Source organism: Otolemur garnettii, unplaced genomic scaffold (assembly GCF_000181295.1).
Source record: "Otolemur garnettii isolate 467f Iridium unplaced genomic scaffold, OtoGar3 scaffold00014, whole genome shotgun sequence".
NCBI lineage: Eukaryota > Metazoa > Chordata > Mammalia > Primates > Galagidae > Otolemur > Otolemur garnettii.
The window spans coordinates 5,691,477-5,715,519 of NW_003852409.1; the positions used below are offsets into that span (position 1 = coordinate 5,691,477).

The following is a 24,043-nucleotide window of genomic DNA, read 5'->3' on the forward strand; positions in this document are numbered from 1 at the left end:
ACAGAGGAAAGCCTACAGTCCCAGGATCACTGTGACCACAGGGCTGACACTCCAGACCCAGACCCAAAGAGCCTAGAAATCCTCTGTCTCATGCAGAGCAAACCTGCCCTAATTGGAAACAACTTCTGACAAAAGGCTAGAAGAAAATGCTGTCACATTTCCTTTTTCAAATCATAAATTACCCTGGTTTCCTGGAAAAGTATGTCTGGACAGACGTATTGCCCCTGGAAAGAGCCAGAGGACTGGTCTTTGAGAATGTTAAAGATGTAAACAAATTTCTAACCACTCAGTGTTCCCGAACCTGGGGATACAAACTGCCAGGAATGATCGATGAACTCCTCCTCTCGGAGGTCACACCCTGTGAGTGTCAGCCAGCTGACGCTATTAAAAGAGCCCATTCTCATTGTGATAAAACACGTTTTGGCAACGCCATGAAAGGGGAAATTGTAGCTATCAATACAGATCAAAATGTAAACCGGATGAAGGGTTTCATCAGCCAAACTTGTCTTTGCTTCTCCTGTAATAGATTAACTTTGGGGTGTTAAAACCAGCACAATTTGCAGGCTCAGGATATTGAATATGAAAATAAAAATTGAGTAGCTATTTTATTGAACCAACAGCAGACCCTTGACATTTCCAAGGGTTAACACTGCCTCTCACACTTGCCGGCCTCTTCTTGAGTGGCATTTGAGATGTCCTCTTCATCCTTTCAAGTGACTTGTAGTACCTTAGCTCTCTATGGCCTCTCTCAATGTATTTAACAGATAATGCATAGATGTAATATACAGGCTTTGAGATTCACAGCAATGCTCCTTGCAAGGAATTCTCTTTATCTGTGTCCAAGCTTGTTGGAGCTAATCCTATGGTATTTACCAGAGAACAGATAAAAGCCAGGCAGTCCAGCCTACCTCCAGGGTTCTCAGCCCAACAGCAGGGAAAGGCAGAATGATGCCCCACCCTGCCACCCCCACCAAAAGATGGCCACGTCCCTAGAAATTGTGAATGTTCCCTTACACGACAAAAGGGAATTGTAGGTGAGATTAAAGATCCTGAGGTAGGCGGATTATCCAGATGGATCAAATGTAATCACCAGGGGCCTTATAAGAGACAGGCAGGAGGGGCAGAGTCGGGAGACTGACAGCGGAAGCAGGAATCACAGTGATGGGAATTGCTGGAAGGGCCATAAAACAAGGAAGGAAGATGATGCCTCTACAGAAGACAGGAAAGGGAAGGGATTGCAGGAGCACAGCCCGCCAACACGGAGCTCAGTCCCGTGAAACCCATTTTAGATTTCTGACTTCTAGAACCTATCTGTGTTGATTTAAGCCCCTCAGTTTCTGGCAATTTATTATAACAGCAATAGGAAACTCATACAGTCAACCGTGTCCACCTTCAACACCTTTCCCTTATTCTCATTTCCTGTTCCCAATGTCAAATGAAGCATCCAATCCAGAGTTTCTGAAATGATCTTGTGTTTTAGAGACAACTGCCTAAAAGCCTCATTGACACTCACCTGCCGTGATGTTGTAAATAACTCCTCTTGGGAATATTTGTACTTCCAAATAGAATAAGGCAGGTTGCATTTTATATGAGGAAAAGAACTGCCAAAGACGTCAACATGGTGGGTATTTTGCACATAAATTATTTTCTCAAACTACCTTCATCTTGCAAACTAAGGCTACCAAGTTCAAAGAAGGTCAACACTTTATACCAGGTGTCCTCAAACTACGGCCCACAGGCCACATGCGGCTTGCCTAGGACATTTATCCAGCCCGCCGGGTGTTTTTGGCACCACTGCCTGTCCTGCTTAGCAGCCAACTCGTCCCAGGGCCCACAGTCTGGCCCTCTAATGGTCTGAGGGACAGTGAATTGGCCCCCTGTTTTAAAAGTTTGAGGTCTCCTGCTTTATACCATGAATGAATCAGAAGTGAGACTGGAGCCCAAGGCTGTATGGCTCCAAAAGTCAAGTTATTTTTATTAGACTCTGCTTCTACACTACTTATACAAAATAATAAGGTGCTTAACAGTAGACTGTGTCAATTTGGACGAAATGGTGAGTTGGGAAGCAGGCACCACTCCCCAGAAAGATGAAGGAGGGGGAACAGTTTGATTCTGGGGAGTACTTAGCACTAATGCTTAGTACTCTGGGAAGTACGTAGTGCATAGTACTCTGGGAAAGGTCTCAAGTACTCTCACCACTCTGTTTCCTCTTAGGGGCAAACATCAATTGATAGGATATGTCACTATGCCTAATTATTTTAAATCTTCTTATAGGGGTGTTTGCATTTGGACTTTTTGCTACTGACATTTTTGTAAATGCCGGACAAGTGGTCACGGGGCACCTGACGCCATACTTCCTGACCGTGTGCAAGCCGAACTACACCAGTGCAGACTGCCAAGCACACCACCAGTTCATAAACAATGGGAACATTTGTACCGGGGACCTGGAAGTGATAGAAAAGGCTCGGAGGTCCTTTCCCTCCAAACACGCTGCTCTAAGCATTTACTCCGCCTTATATGCCACGGTAAGTGTGAGTCTTGCTGTCTTTCCCACGTTGAGTTTTTGCTGGGGTGTGCGTGTCTCTCTGCCCTCTGCCATCCCCATTCTTTCATCATTGTTGCTTAGTGATTTTTTAAAGTCAGGTACAACATGTTTCTCCTGTATTATATTATAGTATTGATGTAGCGGCCCTCTACCCCGACCCTACTCCCACATCCCAGTGTAATTCCCTGATCTGCCAGGGGACATTATTTCCAGCAGAAGTTTTGATAGTCACCTAATTGCCGCCTCCTATTTTACAGATGCAGAGGCTGGAACCCAGGGAATAGCTAAGGACATATAGTCAGAGCTGGGACCGAATCTCCTGGCACCATGTCTGGGATTCTCTTGCCACCCACAGCAGCACTCTTTGCCAGAGTTTCTCTTGGTTCCAGAACAGCCCACCTTCCTCACACTTCCTTGCAGATTTGCAAGCATGGGCTTTATGTCAGTGGCTGCCCCAGCGATGTACAGACCCGGGGTAGACACGCAGCTCTGCTTTGCTCTTCCTGATGCTTTTCTCGATCCTTTTATTAGGAGAGATGGATGATCTGAGAAGAGCCCCAACACCCAAAAGTTCACTTCTCACTGTTCTCCAAATCACTGCTTTTGGCTGTCACATTGGGGAATAACATTCTCTTAAGATTTCTTACTGTGGTCACAGAAAATTAGAAGTGTGTCCTCCATCTTAAGGAAGAAACAACTGTGTCCCCTCTTACTTTGCTGCTCTTTAACGGCATTCATTTCGGAAATAATCTCACGTCACCTTTCTCTGGCCTAGGCTTCCCCGACGTCTAGATATCTGCTCAAAGGCTCCCTGAGCTGACGGCATAATATCACCAGCAGATGTTTGCCAAAAAACACCCCTTTTGCCTTCTTCAGTTTATTTTATATTCAGAATATGACTAGTGTAGTGATCTGCAATGGAAAGTTGAGGAAGAAAAAGGCAGAGGAAAGGCCCCTTTCAAACCATCCATTTCTCCCAGGCATTCTGAGTGTGTCAACGCCTCCCACGGGGCAGGCTTCCGTCCCCACTGAGAGGAGCTGCCTGGAGGTACATTTTGCCTCTGAGGGAAGAGGGTTCTGTGCCATCACTCCAGGGTGGAAGAAAAGGTGACTGACTACGGTCTGGTCTATTTAGTAGAGTGTAAAATAATTTGCTGAATATTCTCTTTAAAACAACCAGGAACAGATAACGCCTATGTCTTCCATGCGTGAGATCAGATCTATTGGGTCAATTTGTCAACCAGTTTTTCCAACGTGAATCTTTCCAGTTACTCCTTTTAGATCTAGTCTTTAATGAGTACATGATAAAAATTATTTCTGCTGGCCCCACATTACTGAATCCAAATAACACAGAAGCCTCAATTTACAAAACAGATTGTAGCATAGTTAGACTTTTGCTTTATCAAAAACACAACAAAACCCCCAAACCTCTATGCAGGCATCTTTTTAAACAAAGAAAGCTGTCTGAGGCATTCAGTGTATTTTTCAATTCTCAAACAATTTGTCCTAGAATCTAAGTAGCACAAAGCAATGTACTGTGCCTTTTCCTATATTGTTACCACGGTCAAGTCACTGTGGTGTGAAATTAATTTTTATATTACCCTTGTAAAAATACATCTGTTACTCATCATAAACTACTTTCTACTTTCACATCATCAAACAAAGCATAAACTTTGGGGGAAAAAAAAAAGATCTTCAGCTCACCAGAATAGATTCTGTTACAACGCATGTTTTCAAGGATTCAGATATAATCCAATTCAAGTCATGCCTCCCAGACTACATTCGCATAAACTATGATAGGAGATCCCAATTGCACAACATTTTCGGAGCCTCGAATGCACGTTACGTGTTTTCAGAAATTACTCCACAAGGGTTTCCTAAGTACTAGTTAATACTATGAAGAACGCTAACTGATCACAGAGACCCAGGCTCTTAATAGTTCATCATCTTACAGGAAAGATTTATAAAGAGCACGATTCTAGAATATAGGCGCGTAAAAAGCAGAATAGATACAGTATAAATTTTAAGTAACATTTCCCAGACAGCCTCAACATAGTGTCACTTATCAAACATTGATCTAAACACAGTTTTGTTAAGGGATCTGTTATTCACGCTGTTGTTGAAGTATAATTCTAAAAAATGAACAGTTTCTATTGTAATATTGTAAAATGCATCTATTTGAACGTACATGTACTCAGGTCATGCAAAGACTCCATAGACTAACATTTAAGTATAGTCATATTTTTTAATGGCCAAACTTAGATTTGTTAAATGGTGGTCAATTCTGCCCTCTAGTGGTGACTTGTAACTGTTACCAAAGCTGATCTAACGAAGTGTTCACTTACTTGAAAGAGACTCATCTTCCTTAAACTACTAGAAATACATTTGCTAGCCGCCCTGTGAAACTTAAGATTCCTATCCAACTCCTCACAATGAGACAGTAACAGCCTAGATCTCAGATCTCAGGCATCATCAATTGCATTAGTCTTTGCTTAGTTCTGTCTTCCTAACCTTTTGTGAATCATGGCACACACAGAAAAGTTTAATATTTTTAGAGTCACTGGAGTAAATGAATGGACAGAGCTGGCCATAGCTGTGCCCAGGAACGTGGGAATCAATTTCCCAGCACAACTGAAAGCTACACATATGACACAGTGATTGGGAAGTTCTAATTCAGTCCACTCAACTAATCAGTCTGCCTGAAAGTGTGATGAAATGGAGACAAGGAGTTATGGTGCACAGTCACCCACATCCCTGGTCTTCCCCACAAAGGCCATTCTCATAAACTGTGGGAGACAACGAGTTATGGTGCACAGTCAGTCCCCTCCCTGGTCTTCCCCACAAAGGCCATTCTCATAAACTATGGGAGACAACAAGTTATGATGCACAGTCAGTCCCCTCCCTGGTCTTCCCCACAAATGCCATTCTCGTAGGGTTTTTTGGTATCTGAGATTCTGATACAGATTTCTTAACATGCCAATTTATTGCATAAAAATTGCACATTCTGAGTTTGATCATTATTACAGTGATAAAAGGAATCACTGTATAAGTTGTATTCGTGTGCTTACTACAATACAAAATAACGATTATTGTACATCTGTTCACTGTTCTTGCTGCACCGGTTTTCTACCTATTTTGTTTGTTTTTTACTAAGTAGCTTAGTGAAGTTATTCAAGGAGAACTAGTTGGTATGGTTGCTTTGGCATAAACCCCTACTCATGTGTGCTGGTGTCTGTGCATGCACCCTGGTCACGCCCCACCTCTGTCCTATTCCAGATGTACATCACAAGCACAATCAAGACGAAGAGCAGTCGACTGGCCAAGCCAGTGCTGTGCCTCGGGACCCTCTGCACAGCCTTCCTGACAGGCCTCAACCGGGTCTCTGAGTATCGGAATCACTGCTCAGACGTGATCGCCGGCTTCATCCTGGGCACTGCTGTGGCCCTGTTTCTGGTAGGTCAGCCTCCCTTTTTCTACCTTTATCCTTCTTGTGCTCCCTAAAAAGGCAAGTCATGTTTCCCAGACTTCACGATCCAACTCCATGCTCCTCTTGTCCCAACCTTGTAATTATCATTCACGTGTTAGGCACAGTCTGACAATTAAGTTCAAGAAATTTTAGAAAAAGCACAGCATATCTCATTGCTGATTATCACCATGTCCCCTTTGAAGTACTCTCCTTGGAAAGCTATGCGCCAATGCCAGTGGCTAGTCTACCCTTCAGAGCAATTTTGGAACTCTTCTTCTGGAATGGCCAAAAGAGCTATCATCTTATGAAATCTGACAATTAAGTTCACTAATTCAGCCTACAGAAAGCATGACATACCCCATTGCAGAATATCACTATAGTCATCAGATAGCCAAAGGGAGTACTTCAGAGGGGACCATTGTGATTTTCAGGGCCACCACAGGGCCCAGGGTGAAGCCAGCAATCATGTCTGGTCTGAATGGTGATTCTGATATGATCACCAATGGCCAAGGGGAGTATTCTAGAAAGAGTTCCAAAACTGCCTTGAAGGGTGGAGTAGATGGTGGCATTGGGGCATAGCTTCCCCAGGGGAGTGCCTTGAAGGTGGCCATAGTGACAGTCAGCAATATGGTAAGCAGTACTTTTTCTAGGGTGAGTTCCCAAACTTAATTGTCAGACCTCATATGCATACATCCTTTTACTGGGAGAATGACTTCAACGCACCCTTTCAGGAATATGGTTGACCATATTCTCTCCGGTGGCAGGGAGAGAAGTACCCCAGGAAGGATAGCTGGCTCTTCTTCCTTCAACACTGGGCTTGGGACTGGGCCAGTCATACCTTCAGACTAATCCTCTTTAAATATACGTTCTCAGTTACTGGGAACAGAAGCTAAAGTATCGCTTGAGGCAAGAACAGAACGAAGAGCATTGGTAGAACCGCTTCTCCGGTATCCCAAGAAGCTTAGCTCTGGTTCCAGAGTTGCGAATTCTTCTCAGAAATACAAAAACCCTCCAACTAACCCTCTGTCATTATCTGAATATACCTCTTAGGAATCTGACTTCCACTACCACGGGCTTCCTAACCACTTCTCTTTCTGAAGAAGAGTTTGGGCCAATAGAATTTTCTGTTTACATTTCTAAGGATGTTTTAGTTCACCAAATAGGTGGAGGCCTGGCCGCCTGCTTACTTAGAAGTCCCTTAATTTCCATTGGATTAGAAAGGAAGACGTTAACTTTCTTAATTACACTTTTTAGGTCCAATAGGCATACAATCCATGACACAAAGTGTGCGATTTCATAAATCGTGACATATAGTCTCCCCCCACCATTCCCTTCATCCCAGGCAGCCAGTGACCATCTGTCATCCTCTGTTAGTTTGCCTTTTCTAGGATCTCATATAAACAGAATCTTAGCGCGTGCATTCTTGTTTTCAGATGTCTTTCACCGAGCACAGTTATTTTGAGATTCATCCATGTTATAAGATTGGCAATCATTCATTCATTCATTCATTCTGTGTAGTAGTCTATTGCATGGGCACCACACAGGTGCCGACTACCTTCAAGGATTTGAAAGGGGCCCAGAAGGATTTACAATGAATCACCAGGCCTGGGGACTCACATATCATATATGAATTGAATTCTTCAACAATATTCAGGAACCCACCCCCCACCTCAGGAAGCAAGAAGCCATCACAGTCCTGAAGGACCTCGTTCCTCTTACTCTGAACTTGCAGGGCCAAGACCCAGTCAGGTTAGCACTGCATGTAGCTGGATGTCCCAGTGTTATCACTTACCTCCTCCTCGTCCAGCCTTCCTTTCTGCCCTCCCCAACATACAAAATTTACATATGGCTCTTCCAGCCTCTGACTCAGAGGTTTCCAACATTTTTACTTGGTAAGGTACACAAAAAATACTCAAATTTATTCAAAACACTGATTGGAAAGCTCTTCTCTAATTCAGAATTACAGGCATAGATCAGAGATATCACAGATTCCGTTCCAGACCTTTGCAATAAAGAGCTATTGCAAACCAGACCTATTGCGAACATCACAATGAACTAATCACATGATTTTGCTTCCAGAGCATATAAAGGTTACGTTCAACCTATACTGGAAGCCTAGTAAGTGTGCAAAAGCATTGTCTAAAAAATGCTTATACCTTAATTTTAAAAAAACACTGTCTTGCTAAAAAGTGCTGACACAGACATGAAGTGAACGCTTGTTGGAACAATGGTGCCAAAGACTTTCTTGATGTAAGGTTGCCACAGACTTTCAATCTGTAAAATACACGTTATCTGTGAAGCACAATCAAATGAGATATTCCCATATTTTGAATGGATCTGGGCATTCTTTCTATAGTGAAAGACCAAAGACTGAAATGCAGATTCTTTGGGTGAAGTTTCAGGAAAAATTAGTGTTGAAACGACCCTGAGATGTTGATATTAGGGATATTTCCTGAGTAATTTTTTAATTGTGTGGATAAGTAATAATTTCTGATAAGTGGATAAGTGTGGATAAGTAAACATTTCTGAAGGGCATGCGATATTTTGATACAAGCAGACAGTATGTAATGTCCAAATCCGGGTAATCAGTATATCCTTCAACTCAAACATTTTGTGTTGCAAACATGCCAAATCTATTCTTTTAGTTATTTTGAAATAACATGATCTAACTGTATTTCTTATTTCTTCTATCTAGCTGCATTTTCTAACCAACCCCTCCTTATCCCCCACTCCCCACTAACCCTTCCTGAAGAATTCTTTTAAAAAGAGGAAAAGAAAACAGGTGACTCCAAGAGAAGAGAGGGGTTTCAAAGGGATATCAATGTTGCGTAAATAAAGATGTGGGCTCCAAAGAAAAGTTAATTTTGCGGGCCACCATTCCTGGAGCCAGCCATCCCCCATGAAAGAGAACAGCAGTTCTGACTGTCCCAAGAACTGTCATGAGATCCTTTAGGGGCAGTATTTGTGACGGTCTTGGTGTTTGCTGAACCCCCTTATATAAATTCTGCCTTAACATTAAACTTGTTTTCTCTCTATAACTTGCAGTCCTGTTTCTTATCACTCGGTTACTATTTGGTTTGTTGTTGCTTTGAAGTGATGCCCCAGTGGTCAGAATGTTTTCCCACAGTGACCTGTATGTAAGACCCTGACCTGCCTTAAATTGATCTCTCTGCACATGCCCTGTACACACCTCACAGACACACACACCGACCTGGGAAACAGGAGGGGAAGGATGTCCTGGAGGCGTTTCAAAGAGGGGACTTGAAGAGGAGACAGAGAGAGAGAGAGAATAACAAAAACTGAGAATGGCAGCCTATCTACTGCGTGGAAAGGGAGTCACGGGTTGAGCAAATATTACACACCATATGCTTTGTCAGATCAAGTGCTCCCAGGGCAATCCTGACAATATTTTTATCCTCATTTTATAGATGAAAAAAGTGAGGCTCAAAGATAACTTGCCCAATAGCCACTAAGCCACGAATCTTCCCTGGCTCTCTCAGCTCCAGAGTTCCCACACCTCCTCCTACTTCCTGAATGGAGGGGGGTCGGGGCAGGAGGTGGAGGTCAACCCAGAAGCTTATCTGTGAAAGGTTCTGCAGGGTTTGAAGAGTAACAGGAAAGATTCAAAGACACAATGTAAAAACAAAGATAGAGAGCAATGGAAGTGAGAAGCAGCAGATAAACCCTACATGGGCCAAAAGGAGCAGAGAAGATGGCTACGAATAAAAGTCTGTTATGAAAGAAACAAAAGTCGCCATCCACAGGGAAGGTTTTCAAATGGAAGCAAAAAAAAAGAAAACGGCCACTAACGAGTGATTGAATCTTAAGCAAAAGGCATAATTTGAGGATGGCATCTAAGCTAGGAATTAAAGGCCAGCTAACATTGACCGAGAACTTGCTATATGTTTGGCACTTGCTAAGAGGTACTGTAATGTAGGGGTGTGATTTAGGGGGTCTGTGACCTTGGGCAAGTTATCTAGCTTCTTTGTGCCTCCTTTTCGAAGCTGGAGATGATAATAATACCTGCTTTTAAAAGTGTTGGGTGGGTGAAATGAAATAAAAATCCAAGACAGTGCCAGACACATAGTGGCCCTCGATTAATGTTAACTGTTAGCCTGAGGTGAGTTACCTTTATTGTGTCTTTAATAATTATAAATCTATGAAATAGGTATTACTATATTACCATTTTACAGGTGAGAAGACAGGCCCAGTGGGGTGGATTGCTTGTCAAAGGCCATCTGGTGATTAAACAGATGCTTCCTCCATGCCTAGGAGGTAATCAGCAGCTACCCTAGACCGTGCCTCTGGGGTGCCTACCCCCTCTGATGGTCCCTCCCCCCTCTCCAAGGAAAAAGGCCTCCACCCTCACAGATGGCTGGAGTCTGACCCCACTCTTTTCCCCCCTCATCCTGCAGGGAATGTGTGTGGTTCATAACTTTAAAGGAACGCAAGGATCTCCTTCCAAACCCAAACCTGAGGATCCCCGTGGAGTCCCCCTAATGGCTTTCCCAAGGATAGAAAGCCCTCTGGAAACCTTAAGTGCACAGGTACAGTAAAGTGGTTTTACCAAACCAAACCCATGGCCTCGGGAGGGCAGTCTGTCCACCAACACCACTAAACTAATAAAATCGGATTCCTTCAGTGTAATTGCCCTCAAGAGAGGAGTCTTCACCCACTCCCTTAATTAGCCTTGTCTTTATTTTGGGGTTGGCAAACAGGAATGCCACTCAGGAAGTTCCCAGTAACGTCTCAGGTAAACTCTAGCAGCTCCAGGGTACTTTGACCTCTGATGTAATGCCGCCCTTATGAAATTTGGACTAATCGCATGAAAGTCCCACTTGACTTAGTAACTAGGACAATATTTGAAAAGGATTTGTTACATCCAGTGACATAAGCTGGAGGCACATTACAAAGCCTACTATAACTAAATGTCCTTTGGAACCTGTGCTGATGGGAAAAGTCAATACACCAGGACTTCCCGAGCTGATACTTTACAACAGGACCTTGCATCATGCCAGGGCTGGGAAAAATAATTAGCCATAGTCCTTATCCTTAAAGAACTCACAGACGATCAGGAAAGATGGATATAAACAAACAACCGTAATATATCATCCTGAGTCGAGTTCCACAAAGCGCTGTGTGATATACATGAAGAAAAACTATTCTGAGAAAACAAGGAAAGCACAGAGGAGACTTTGCCAGCTGAAAAGAGCCTGGAAAGATGGCATTACGCACTTTTACTTTAGCCTAGGACAATGGCTAGGTGCTTTACAAACAGAAGTCCTATTTGAACAGGCACCTTCTTGAATAGATACTATAATTCCGATTTCACTGACAGAGACAAGAGACTGAAGACAGTGATGTTAAATTACTTGCCCAAGGCCACATAGCAAGGGAGAGAGCTGGCATGAGTGTTTTAAGCAGTTCTTTAAGCAGAGAGAGGGGGGGACAACAAATAATAAAACAGGGTTTTTAGTAGCATGTCACCTTTTTCAGATAGCTGAGTCCAGCTTAAGTGTTTCTGTCATAGCCCATTGATCTTGCAATCGTGTCTGCATTCAGCATTTTCTTACTAAACTATTTCCATAGATAATGATTTACTCTTCCCTTGTACTTCCTATCAGATTGATCATGTGTTTCCTAGCAGGGCAATACAAAATAACATTTCACTATTAAAGATTATTAACTATCAGGCATATGAGATAAACTGTATACTATGTCTTCACTCTTAATGAAATCCAAGAAACAATAAAGCTATCTCCATTTCAGGGAAAATATTTAGGGCTCTCCATTAAGCCCAGCACCAAGTATTTTTGTTTTCCTTTAACTTGTATTAAAGTGAACATTTTTACTTGGTCTAATTAGAAATAAAATATTGAAAAGTTTTTTCTCCCCCCCCCCCACTTTTTTTTTGGAGACAGAATTACTTTGTCACCTTCAATAGAGTGCCACAGTGTCATAGCTCACAGCAACCTCAAACTCCTTATCTCTGCCTCTTGAGTAGCTGGGACTACAGGTGCCCACTACAATGCCCAGCTAGTTTTAGAGATGGGGTCTGACTCTTGCTCAGGCTGGTCTTGAACTCCTGAGCTCAGGCAATTCTAAAGTGCTAGGATTAAAGGCTTGAGCCACTGCACCTGGCCTATTTCTGGTTCATTAATATACAGCCTGTTGGTGCAGGGTGAATGATAAATTAGCTAAATAGTGATCCCTAAGATGAAATGGTCTAGAATCTCTCCAGCTTTCCTTCCCTACCTAATTATGTTCCTGGGCCTTGTGAGGTCAAAGCGGTTATCTCTGTTTGAAGTAAATTTTAAAATGAAACAATATTTGCAGAGTTCCACAAACATATCCGTGTCTGTGTCCTTGTCAGCGCTGTCCCCTGAATGTGTTGATCTAAGAACACCCTCTTCCCACCTCCTCCTTCCAACACTGCTCAAGCGTTACCTCCCTGATGCCGTCCCTGGCTCCTCTCTCCCTCCCTCCCCCCAGAGTTGATCAGTCCTGGAGACACTCAGACCATATTTGGGGCATTGTACTTAAAAATGAAGCGCTAAACAGGACTTTAAAAACTCCTATTTATAAGACAGATAATATATATATAAATTCACAAGAAGGATTCTTCAGTCAATGTATATATAAATTCATTGTTTACTACAGGCAGTAGTTAAACCCACCCAGTAGTTTGTCTGGATACTTTATGAGGCTTTCCTGAATACCAGACTTGGGCCAAATGACCCATCTCTTATGAGTGGGAACCAAGTGCTGCCTCCTATCAGCCTCCACTCTAGGACTTAGGGATCTTTGAGAATCAGGACCCCGTAAATTGTGTCTTAACCTCCATATTTCCTAGCATTCGCTAGATGTGAAATAAATAAATGTCAAATGAATGGATACGAATTAGAACCAAAACCTGAACTCAACACTTTGGCCAAAACCAAGAGCCTCACGTTGGACCCTAGTCACTATTTGAACCCCTGCGGAAAGTAGAGATTTATGAGAAGTGATGAGCAGGACCTGTGGGCTATAGCCAAAAGGAAGCTATGGGAAGCTGAATGAGAATTACTGGCTCCCAAGTTCTGCTGGTCATACGGGGAAAGATTCAAGTAGCTTTGCGTCTGCTTTGGGTACCATATGTTTCTACATGGAGAGGTAGGAAAACTAAACCCTTTACTCGTTGGTCAAGACAAGAGAACTAGCATTTGTTGAGAGCCATCTCCTTTGGTCCTCACAATAATCCTGCAATTATCCCATTTTACAGTAGGGAAAGTAAGGTGCCGGTACTTAACATGCCATGGCCACCCAGTCAAAATTAAACATGGACCCATCTAATTCGAAAGGCGCTGCCTTCTACAATGCCACACAGCCTGAGATTTTATTCGGGGAACATTTCTTTTTGGAAATCTGCAACTCCCAGCAGTGACTATGGAAATAAGCTCTTGGGGCTGGTACGTTTGAACTGAGTTCTAGTCCTTGTAAAAGTAACTATTCTCCTGCGTCTCCTGTGGGCAAGAGCTTTCTTTGCAGTTCTAACAGTTTCTGTTAGCATTGAGCAATTGTGTTCTTGTTGATGAGGTCAGTTTCTGTTAACAAAAAGCGATTTAGAAATGAAGCAATCGTATTAACTCACTCTGGATGTGATATAGAGACTCCTTCTGTCTTCCACTTGGGGAAACAGATTTATTTTCCCTTTAATATAGAAAAAAAAAAAAAAAAGAATCTAGTCTGTACCAAGCCCAAGACCACAGATGCCTGGATCCCTCACCCCACAAGATTCTGATTCAGTAGGTATGGGGTTTAAGAAAAAGTACTCCCAAAAGATTCTGATGGCCTCTTGATTCAGAACTAATACTGTAGACTTCATATTATAAATAGGAAACAAAAACAAAACTCGAAGAAAGAGCAAGGTAATCCATCCAAAATCACCCTTCTAGTTATCTTTGGATACCAAATTCCTTTAACTTTATGACTTGGCCCTAGGAGGAATCTTATATAAATGAACAGAAGTACTGATCAAAAAAATTACAAAAAGCATGTTATAGAAGTAAAAGCATAAAGGGAAAATTATTTTTTGCCTATGGCAGGAAATGCACCAAATCTCAGTTTTCAGAGACAGCAGACAAAATTACCTTGAAAAATACAGAATACTCAGTTTCTAAAGTGTACGGCTGAACTTGAGAATATAACGTAAATTCTCAGTGTCCTAGAAACAGGAATCAGGAAATTCAATGATTGCATTAAAGCTATAGTTTTAAAAAGTATATGCTAATTTCATGGACCTAGAACACTGAGTTTTAAGTTCAAATAAAAGATAAGGCCTTGGGCCTGCAAGAGGTGGGTGTTATATAGTATTTAAAAATTGACATAATTACAAGAAAAATACATGAACCCTCAGTCATAGGAGATTTTAACACAATTCTCTCAGTCAAAAATAAGCACGCAAATACAGTAAGTATATACAGGACTAGCAAGGTTGATCTAACATTATGTATAATCCTCCTCAAAACTCATGAAACATTATGAAAATAGATCATATATGAGACTACAGAGCAAGTCTCCAGAAAGTTTAACGGATCTGTATTATGTAGACCAGATCTATATTCTCTAGGGAAAAAAAGTAAAAAAAATAAACCCTACATATTTTGAAACCTCATATTCATTTCTAGATGACTCGTGACTGGAAGGATAAATCACAATTGTTTTTAACTGGAACTGCTCAACATTCCATTAAAAACTTTTGGAATGCTAAAGTTACTTGGAGAAACTTAAATGCTTATATGTGTATTTGAAAATAGTTAAGCAGAAGAGAATCGTACAGAGAAGAAGTTTAGATGAAGAAATGATCCTATTTTGGTTTTAAAAAAAACTAGGGAAGATTAAAGAAAAGAACTAATGGAACTTGGAAGAACACGGTGGAGAGAGGGAACAGTCTTTGTAGGCTTGGAGAGACAAGGAAAATAGAGGATATTCGGGGGTGTAAGTGTGTGCGTGAGTCCATCTGTCCAGCTCTAAGATTTTATCTGCTTGTGTTTGCTCTACAGAATCACTCTGCCTCCATGACCGAAGTTACCTGAAATGACGGCTGTGTGACAAGCTGTTTTTTAAATCACCTTCCAATTCGATACTTCAAAATACACAGTTACTTTATGTCAAACTGTGAGAACAAATATTATGTTTATCTAGTTAGAAGCTAATGTTTTGTACATTTTTTGTATAAGAAAGTGATGTAGCTTGCCCTGATTTTTTTTTTTTTTTTTGGTCAGCTTTAATATATTTATGCCAGAATTTTAAAACCAACAAAACTTTCTTCTCATTCAAGTGTGCATTGAAGAACCACATTTATTCAATGGTTGATGTTGTTTTGTGATATTTGTACACAAACCTTCTTTTCTCAGTTTTATAAACAGAAATAAATATAACAATTCATTTTAAACTTTTATTACCACAGTTGTTGCCTCTTCCAGAGTTTTTGAATTTTAATGAAAGGTAAACTTTTGAGTTGCGGGAAAGACAATGCTGGTTAGTGGTTAAAATCTCAAGATCAATTGTGGAAAATAATTATCCTCAGAAAGGATTTTGTACTTTGGTCTCTTAATAGGTGGTTGCACTCAGAGTTAAAGTAATACACTTAATGAAGCCACCTAGTTACACAGTGTCAGAAAATCCTGGATTGGGGGGTACTGGGGTTAAATGATTCTTTCTCAGATAATGGCCTCACCCACCTCAGAACTCAAGATCTTTATGGAATCAGGTCATTGGGCACACAGGTGACACGGCATTCTCCTTTCCAAAACGTAGCCACCAGCAGCCTCTCCTGTCAACTCAACGGTTTTGTATATCATATTATATGGACTTTATATGAAAATGAATATTTTACAGTTTGCACAGTATTATTTTACAGAAAGGGAAATCAGAGCATCTACAGCATAAAGCCCCAGAGCAACGGCTTCACTTTGTGGCTTTTAAATCGTTCTAGAATTTTAACTGCATCTCATTTTTCTAGCATGGTAATAACTAACGTGTAACTTCTTTGAGAGAAGGACCTCCTTTGTCTGTACCTATCAGAATGTTTTCTTGACACTTCCATATTGGCTCTTCTTAGCTTTTTTTGTACATATTTTTTTTCTAAAGAGAAGAAAAAGTTATCACAAAATGTTTACTGGTTCGTGTCTTTTGTTTCAAGCTTCACGCGCTGGGCAAAGGTGTTTGAAGAGTCACAGGGAAGTGACCCCATGTCTGCTGAGATAAATCCCAGTAAGGGCCTGACTAAGAAGTCCTCGTGGGTGGGGGTGGGGGGTGGAGAGATGAGGTGAATAAAAGAATTATTTAAGATACTCAGAAGCACATTCTAAAAGCCTAGCATGGCTTGGTGCCCGTAGCTCAGTGAGTAGGGCGCAGACCACATACACTGAAGTTGGCAGGTTCGAGCCTAGCCCGATCCTGCTAAAACAACAATGATGGCTGCAACTAAAAAATAGACTGGCATCGTGGCAGGCACCTGTAGTCACAGCTACTTGGGAGGCTCAGGCAACAGAATCACTTAAGTCCGGGAGTTGGAGGTTGCTGTGAGCTGTGACGCCACGGCACTCTACCTAGGGCAATATAGTGAGACTCTGTCTCAAAAAAACAAACAAAAAAATAAAAGCCTAGCGTGCTACCTCAATCTTCAACCAACCCATAGATACCCTGAGCTGTCAATAAGAAGTCAGATGATTGTTTTTAGAAACAAAAGTTACACCTTTGATCAAACGTCTCCTAATCTGCCATTCTATTCTGGCCTAAAGCTTATCTTCTGAATGATTTCTGATTAAAGGTGGGGAAGGGGACAAGGAATCCGAGAGCATTTAAGGTTGATTTCATCCCAGATGCTAAGCCACACACTTTCATAAACATAATCTAGTTGTTCTCAAAACAGTGAGCCCACGGTAGCTGTATTAAAATCCAGGTAGCCTGACTCCAGATCTCATACTTTCCACTACCATCAAGACAATTTTCAACCAAGTTCATTTTTTTCCCATGGATTTCTCAGTGTAATATACCTATTTCGATGATTCAGAGGATTATACTAGAGGAAAAGGAAAGCACGAGAAGGAATAATGTGCAGTCCTTGAGCTTACACTGAGGGATGCATCTCATTTCATTGTTCAGGATGAGATATACTGGAAAAAGTGCTGACAGGCTAAATTGCTTTTATATTACCAATTTCTTGTTACAATAAGAAGTCGTTTAAATGTCCAGCCATTTCCAAGAATGTAAGTCAAGTGGACAAAGTGAGTCATGTTATCCTTCTATTCTCCTTTCTCCTTTTGATTCTGGAAGGACCTATCCGTAGTTCTGACAGCTCTGGCTACAAGCTCCGTTTTCTTGGCCCTGGCCTTGGGAGATGTTGGGGCATGACTGAGCTATCCTCCAGACCGCACTGCCCTGCACACTTGGAACTAAGGGGTATGCCTGGGCTCACATTCCTGGGTTCCCCGTGCCATTCTGATTCCCTTCCATTCCGTGGTAGCTACCTACCTTAGCAGGGCCTCCCAGTTGGCCCCAAGACATAGCACAGGCCTCACAAAGCTCTCAAGTCTGCCATTTGACCATTTGAAATTCATTTCTTCAAGCTAGGAACCCCTTCCCTCCTGGGGTCTTGGGCCAAAGATAAAGCCCTCTGTCCAAGCAGGAGAAGTGGTCACCATAGCCTCAGAGAATTCTTTGTTAAGAAAAGCCCAGAGGTGCCTGAGAAAGTCTGAGTCACTGTGAGAGGGAACCAGGAAGAAACAAAGCTACCAAAGTGTCCTGACATGAGCAACCTTACGAGACTGTTAGTGGGCTAGACAGCTATGGCCTGTGATTCAGTGCCCACTACACGGTCTGACAGTAAAAAAATACTCAGTTAAAATTTCTCATATTGATTCCAGATTTCTTCCTAATTTGGCTAAAGGGAGACTGTGACTCATTTGGAAATAATGAGAATTTTAGTGGGCCCTGAAGGTAGCTGAAAGATGAATACACTTAAATATAGCAATAATGGTGAAGAAACTGCAGTTATGAACACGTTCTGAGCATTTGGTAAGTTCTAAAGCCCTATTAGGCTGTGATAGACAAAAGGGTGATATGAAGCTCTGTGTAATCAGAATGCCAACAGGCTTAATTCTGTACTCAAAAGGGGAGGGAGCAGGTATTGCTGGGATGACTTAAAGAGCAGAATAACCCTAAGTGCCATTTTTGTTTCAAAAAATTGCATTGGCTCCCTGTTCTAGGCAGAACTTCAGGAGTATTGAACATCTCGGAGGCAGACACATCAGTCACCAGATTGTCAGGGTTGTTTTCAGTAGGACTTTACATTAAGGCCGGGCTACTGTTTCTGCTCTGCCAAATTCAAGATGTGTGCTAGAGTCAGTAAAGGTGTCAGTTACTCATTGTGGGGATTCTGTTATAAACAGCAAACCTTTTGCTAACATCTTTATTCTTGATCCAGAATGTTTCAGGATTAATATATTCATTCATAAGTATAAGCGTCCATTATGGGCTAAGAATCACATTTAGGACTAAGGCTATGCAATGAATAGACCATTTCTGACCCTCATGAAGCTTAGAGCCAAATGGAAGAAAAGAAAAACAACTACAAAACATTTAATGTATAATTAGTGAGTGCTTTTAAGTGACTCTTGATTTAGAGGGGGAAGACAGAGTTAACAGGAAAGGCTTATCTAAAGAAGTGACATATATATTGGACTATTTAGAATGAGGAGGTGACTAGACAAAGTAGAAGGAAAAGCATTTGCAGTCAAAGGAATGGCATGTGCAAAGGCCCTGGGGCAGGAAATAATTTTATACATGTGAAGAACTGAAGGTCGGTCAGTTAGTGACTGGGAAAGAGACATTCAATGTTGGATTGAATACTAAAGATTTTGGAGGCTTGTTATGGACTTCAGAATTTATCCTAAAGTGACAGGAAGCCCTCAGTAAGCCAGAGAATGGCATAGATTAGATATTTGGATTTTTTTTTTTTGTAGAGACAGAGTCTCACTGTATCACCCTTGGTAGAGTGCTGTGGCATCACACAGCTCACAGCAACCACCAACTCCTGGGCTCAGGTGATTCTCTAGCCTCAGCCTCCCAAGTAGCTGGGACCACAGGTGCGCCCACCACAAGGCCTGGCTATCTTTCCATTGCAGTTTGGCCAGGGCTGGGTTTGAACTTGCCACCCTCGATATATGGGGCCAGCACCCTACTCACTGAGCTGCAAGCGCCACCCAGATTTTTGGATTTTTAAAGGGTCCTTCTTGACTGCATCTGTGTGTAGAATAAAGAGAATTAAGAGGCTATCGTGTTGGGCAAAACATGACCAAAGTAGGGTACAGGCAGTGGTGATAAAGAAAATGTGTGTTGGAAAGACGTAAAATATTTCTAGGAGTTAGACTCAGCAGGGTTGGAAGCTGGATTGGATACAGGTAGATGGCAGCTTTAAACAGCACTTTCTTTTTAGAGAATGCTTTTCCAAATCTATTTCACCTGAATCATAGGAGCCTTGGGATAGATAAAAAGCTGGGAAGGAAATTGAGTTTGGATCTACCCTCCAGCCCATCAACCCCTAACAGTTCTACTTCTCATGGGAACTGAGGTAATGCCACACACACTTACAACACCAGAAATGACTCTGCCAGGAGAAAAAGCATCTTTTGCACCACTCAAGGCTGGTGCCTCTGTCCTCAGCCAGTCTTGTTTATTTTGGTATGCTCTGTGTCCACATCTATAACAGGATTTGGTCTTCTGAAGAAACAGAGCAGATCCATAGGAATAATGAATGATACAGTGAAGGTCATACTTTCCTCAAAGACACTTAAAAACAAACAAACAAACAAACAAAAAAAAGGTGTGCTTACCTTACATCCCCCTGTTAACCATAATGGGACTTCCATCTACAATTTATCTCAAGTTCTTTGGAACAGAGAACAATTCTTCCTTTGAGATGATGTTTCCTGTTGTTACTTAAGGTCATCTCTCTATTGAATTGTCCTAAAAGACAATTTTTTTTCCTCCAATTTTAAGTGATGTTCTTTAGTATTTCAGAATTGGGTAAAACCTGGTTCACTAACGTAACAGACGCATTACCTGTAATACTGTACAAAATACTTATGTCATCTTTTCATTTCTCCCCCCTCACTACAGCCAACAGTTTCTGCCTTTGTAATGACTGTGCAGGACGTTCTCTCGTTTTGGTGTTTATTCTGTTCTTCAGAAGCCACGTGTGGTTTACGTGTGAAGGCCGGCAGGTGCAACTCCACCACAGCTGCCCATCGTCTGGCAGGGCCTCCTCTGGTTCAGGGCCGTGGGCCCAATGAGGTCCACATCTAGGGCTAATTCACTAAACAATCACCAGTTGTGAATTAATTCACCATTTCAGAAATGTTAAACATGACAACTTAAAAAAGTCAATTTCTATGCATTTGTAAAAATCAAGCAAAGGCTAACTAGTGGAGCTGGGAGCGGAGCTCTCAGAGGCACCTTGCAAAGGAGAAAGTGAATAAGGCTCATTTCATTCATTTCATTCTGGGTGGTGCGAAGATCAGAGGGCTTCCTAGTCCCCATAATGTGGACCCTGGTTTGTTTTACTTATTTTTTAATACAGTGACAAAGAAAAGGTGAAGCAAGATGGTCAAATAGAAAACTCTGTCAGTCGCCCTTTGCACAAACAAATTCAATTATGATCCACTCAAGCAAGCACCTTCAAAAGAACCAAAAGTCAGATGCACAATTATACTTCCAGATTTTATGAAGGGAACTGAAAAGAGCAAAAAGACTCTAGGTAAATGAATGAAAAGAAAAATTCCACACAAATGGAAACCAAAAAGCAGCAGGTGTAGCCATTCAGATAAAACTGACTTTAAACCAAAAATGGTAGAGAAAGTCAAAGATAAGCATTACACAGTGAAAGCCTAAATATTTATTCACCCAACACAGAAGCACCCAGGTTCATAAAGCAAATCCTACTAGATCTAAGCAAAGAGATGAAGGGCAGCATTGTAATGGCCAGGGCCTTCACAGCCCACTGACAGAGTGGACAGATAAGAGCAGGAATAGAAACAATGGACTTAAAAGGGACTCTGAAAATAAATAAATAAATAAAAATGGACTACTAACAGGTATTTACCGAACATTGTACCCCCAAAACTACTAAATTCTTCTCATCAGCACATGGAACATTCTCCAAGATTGGTCATATCTTAGGCCATAAAACATGTCTCAACAAATTGAACAAGTGTCTTCTCAGACCACAGTGGAATAAAACTAGAAATCAATTCCAAGAGAAACACTCAACTCTATACAAAGTCACAGAAATTAAACAACCTGATGCTGTACGATTATTGGGGCAATAATGAAATTAACATGGAAATAAAAAAAATTCCTCAAACTGAATATAAAAGGGCACATAAGCTATCAAAAGCTAAGGGATTCAGCAAAAGCAGAAGATAATTCATAGCTATTCTGCCTACAAACACAGAAAGATCACAAACTAACCGTCTAATGACACATCTCAGGGAATCAGAAAAGAGCAAACTAAACCAAAATCCAGCAGAAAAGTATTAACTAAGCTCAGAGCAGAACGAAACAAAATGAAAAACAAAAATACAAAGGGTAAATGAAACAAAAAAGTTGATTCTGAGAAAAGATAGACAAAATTGATAGACCTCTTGCTAGATTAACCAGGGATAAAAGAGAAAGTGCCCAAATAAGCTCAATTAGAAATGGACAAGGAGACATTACAACTGATACTACAGAAATACAAAATATCGTCCATGAATACTATGAACATAAGCTAGAAAACAGAGGAAATGGACAAATTCTTAGGCACACATAACTTCCCAAGACTTAATCAGGAAGAAACAGAACTTCTGACCGGACAAGCAGTGAGGTAGAAACAGTCCTAAAATCTCTTCCAGCCAAGAAAAGCCCTGGACCACATGGATTTATAGCTGAATTCTACCAGACCTACAGAGATAATCTGGTATCCATACTACAAAAATTATTCTGTAATATCAAGCAGGAGGGAATCTCCCCCAACTCATTCTATGAAGCCAGCATCACCTTAGTAGCAGAGCCAGGAAAAGACACAACAACAAAGAAAACTACAGACCAATATCCCTTATGAATATAGATGCAAATATCCTTGATGAAATAGTAGCAAACATAATCTAACAACACATCAAAAAATAAATAAGAATTCACCATGAGCAAGAAGGCTTCATCCCAGGAATGCAAACATTGTTCAGCATAGATCAACAAATGTGACCCACCACAAACAAAAACAGAAACAAGGACCATGTGATCATCTAAACAGGTACAGAAAAAGCATGTGACAAAATCCACACTTTCTCAATAAGAACCCCCAACAAACTAGGCCTGGAAGGAACATATCTCAAAACTATAAAAGCCATTTATGAGAAATCAACAACTAACATCATACTGAATTGGGAAAAGTTAAAACCCTTCCCCCTAAGAACTGGAAAGAGACAAGGGTACCCCCTGTCACCACTTCTATTTAACATAGAATTGAAAATCCTAGCCCGAACAATCAGGCAAGAGGAAGAAATATGGTGTATACAAATTGGGAAAGATGAGAACAGAACTACTGCTTTTTACTGATTATATGGTCTAGAATATGACTCCACTCAGGGTATCCCGAAATTGATAAATAAATTCAGTGAAGTCTCTATGAATCTATGACTAAGAATTCTATCTCTAAGACTCTATGACTAAGACCCATAAAGCAATTGTAGCAACACCAAAAATAATGGAACTTGATTAAATAAAAAGCTTCTGCCAAGAGAAGGAAATTGGTGAACACATAGACAACCTACAGAATGGGAGAAAATATTTGCAGAAATAATTAGCTGAATAGACAACCTACAGAATGGGAGAAAATATTACACAATAAGGGCTAATATCTAGAATCTATGAAAGAACTGAAATCAACAAGGAAAAAAATCATTAAAATGTGGGCAAAAGGCATGAGCAGAAGTTTTTTAAAGGAACATAGACAGATGGCCAACACACACATGAAGAAATGCTCCAAATCACTAATCACCAGGGAAATGCAAATTAAAACCAACCTGAGATCACCTTACCCCCATCATAATAGCTATTATTAAAAAGTTCAAGAACAGAGGCTGGTGTAGATGCAGAGAGAATGGGAAGCTTATACACTATTGGTGGGACTCCACATTAGTACAACCTTAATGGAAAATAGTATGGAGATTTCTCAAAGAACTAGAAGTAAACCTACCATGTGATCCAGGAATCCCACTGCTGCATATCTACCAAAGGGAAAGAAGTCATTTTATGAAACAGATAACCTGCATTTGAACATTTATTGTAGCATAATTCACAATTGCTAAGTCGTAGAATCAACCTGAGTACCCATCAATTCATAAGTGGATTAATGAAATGTGATACTATTCAGCCACATAAAAGGATGAAGGCCTCTTTCAGTAATTTGGATAGAACTGGACACCATTACCCTAAGTATCTCAAGAATGGAAAAACAAACACTACATGTACCCTCTAATAAATTGAGTACATGTGACTGAGGGACTCACATGTGCACAAAGGAAAGTAAAAGTTACTGGAAATCAAGCAGGAGGGGAGAGGGGAAAATAATCCTAAAATTTATATGAAGGGCCCAGAATAGCTGAAGCCACCTAGAGCAAAAAGAAATTAGAGGAATTACATTACCTGAATTGAAACTATACTCTTTTGTTGTAAGCGAAACAGCATGGTGCTGACATAAATACAGACAGACCGACCAGTGGACCAGAATAGAGAACCCAGGGACAAATCCACACATCTGTAGTAAACTTATCTTTGACAAAGTTGCCAAGAACATACAGTGGGGAAAGGACAGTCTTTTCAGTAAATGCTGGGGGGAAACTGGATGTCCATATGCAGAAGTACAAAACTAAAAGTTTGGCTAGGCACGGTGGCTCACACCTGTAATCCTAGCACTTGGGAGGCCAAGGTGAGTGGATTGCCTCAGGTCA

At 41.2% G+C, this 24,043-nt stretch overlaps 1 protein-coding gene across 3 annotated transcripts in view; it reads left to right on the forward strand.

The window, feature by feature from the left end:
* PLPPR1 (phospholipid phosphatase related 1) overlaps positions 1 to 16,167 on the forward strand; it is a 276,580-nt gene extending 260,413 nt beyond the window's left edge. For all 3 annotated transcript variants that reach the window (XM_003785176.1, XM_012802344.2, XM_003785175.3), the window contains 4 exons: positions 2,275 to 2,525; positions 5,822 to 5,998; positions 10,427 to 10,558; positions 15,053 to 16,167. In XM_003785176.1, coding sequence (XP_003785224.1) covers positions 2,275 to 2,525; positions 5,822 to 5,998; positions 10,427 to 10,558; positions 15,053 to 15,085 — 593 coding nt within the window. In that variant the 3' untranslated portion in view covers positions 15,086 to 16,167. The remainder of the gene's footprint in view (positions 1 to 2,274; positions 2,526 to 5,821; positions 5,999 to 10,426; positions 10,559 to 15,052) is intronic.
* The last annotated feature ends 7,876 nt before the right edge of the window (positions 16,168 to 24,043 follow it).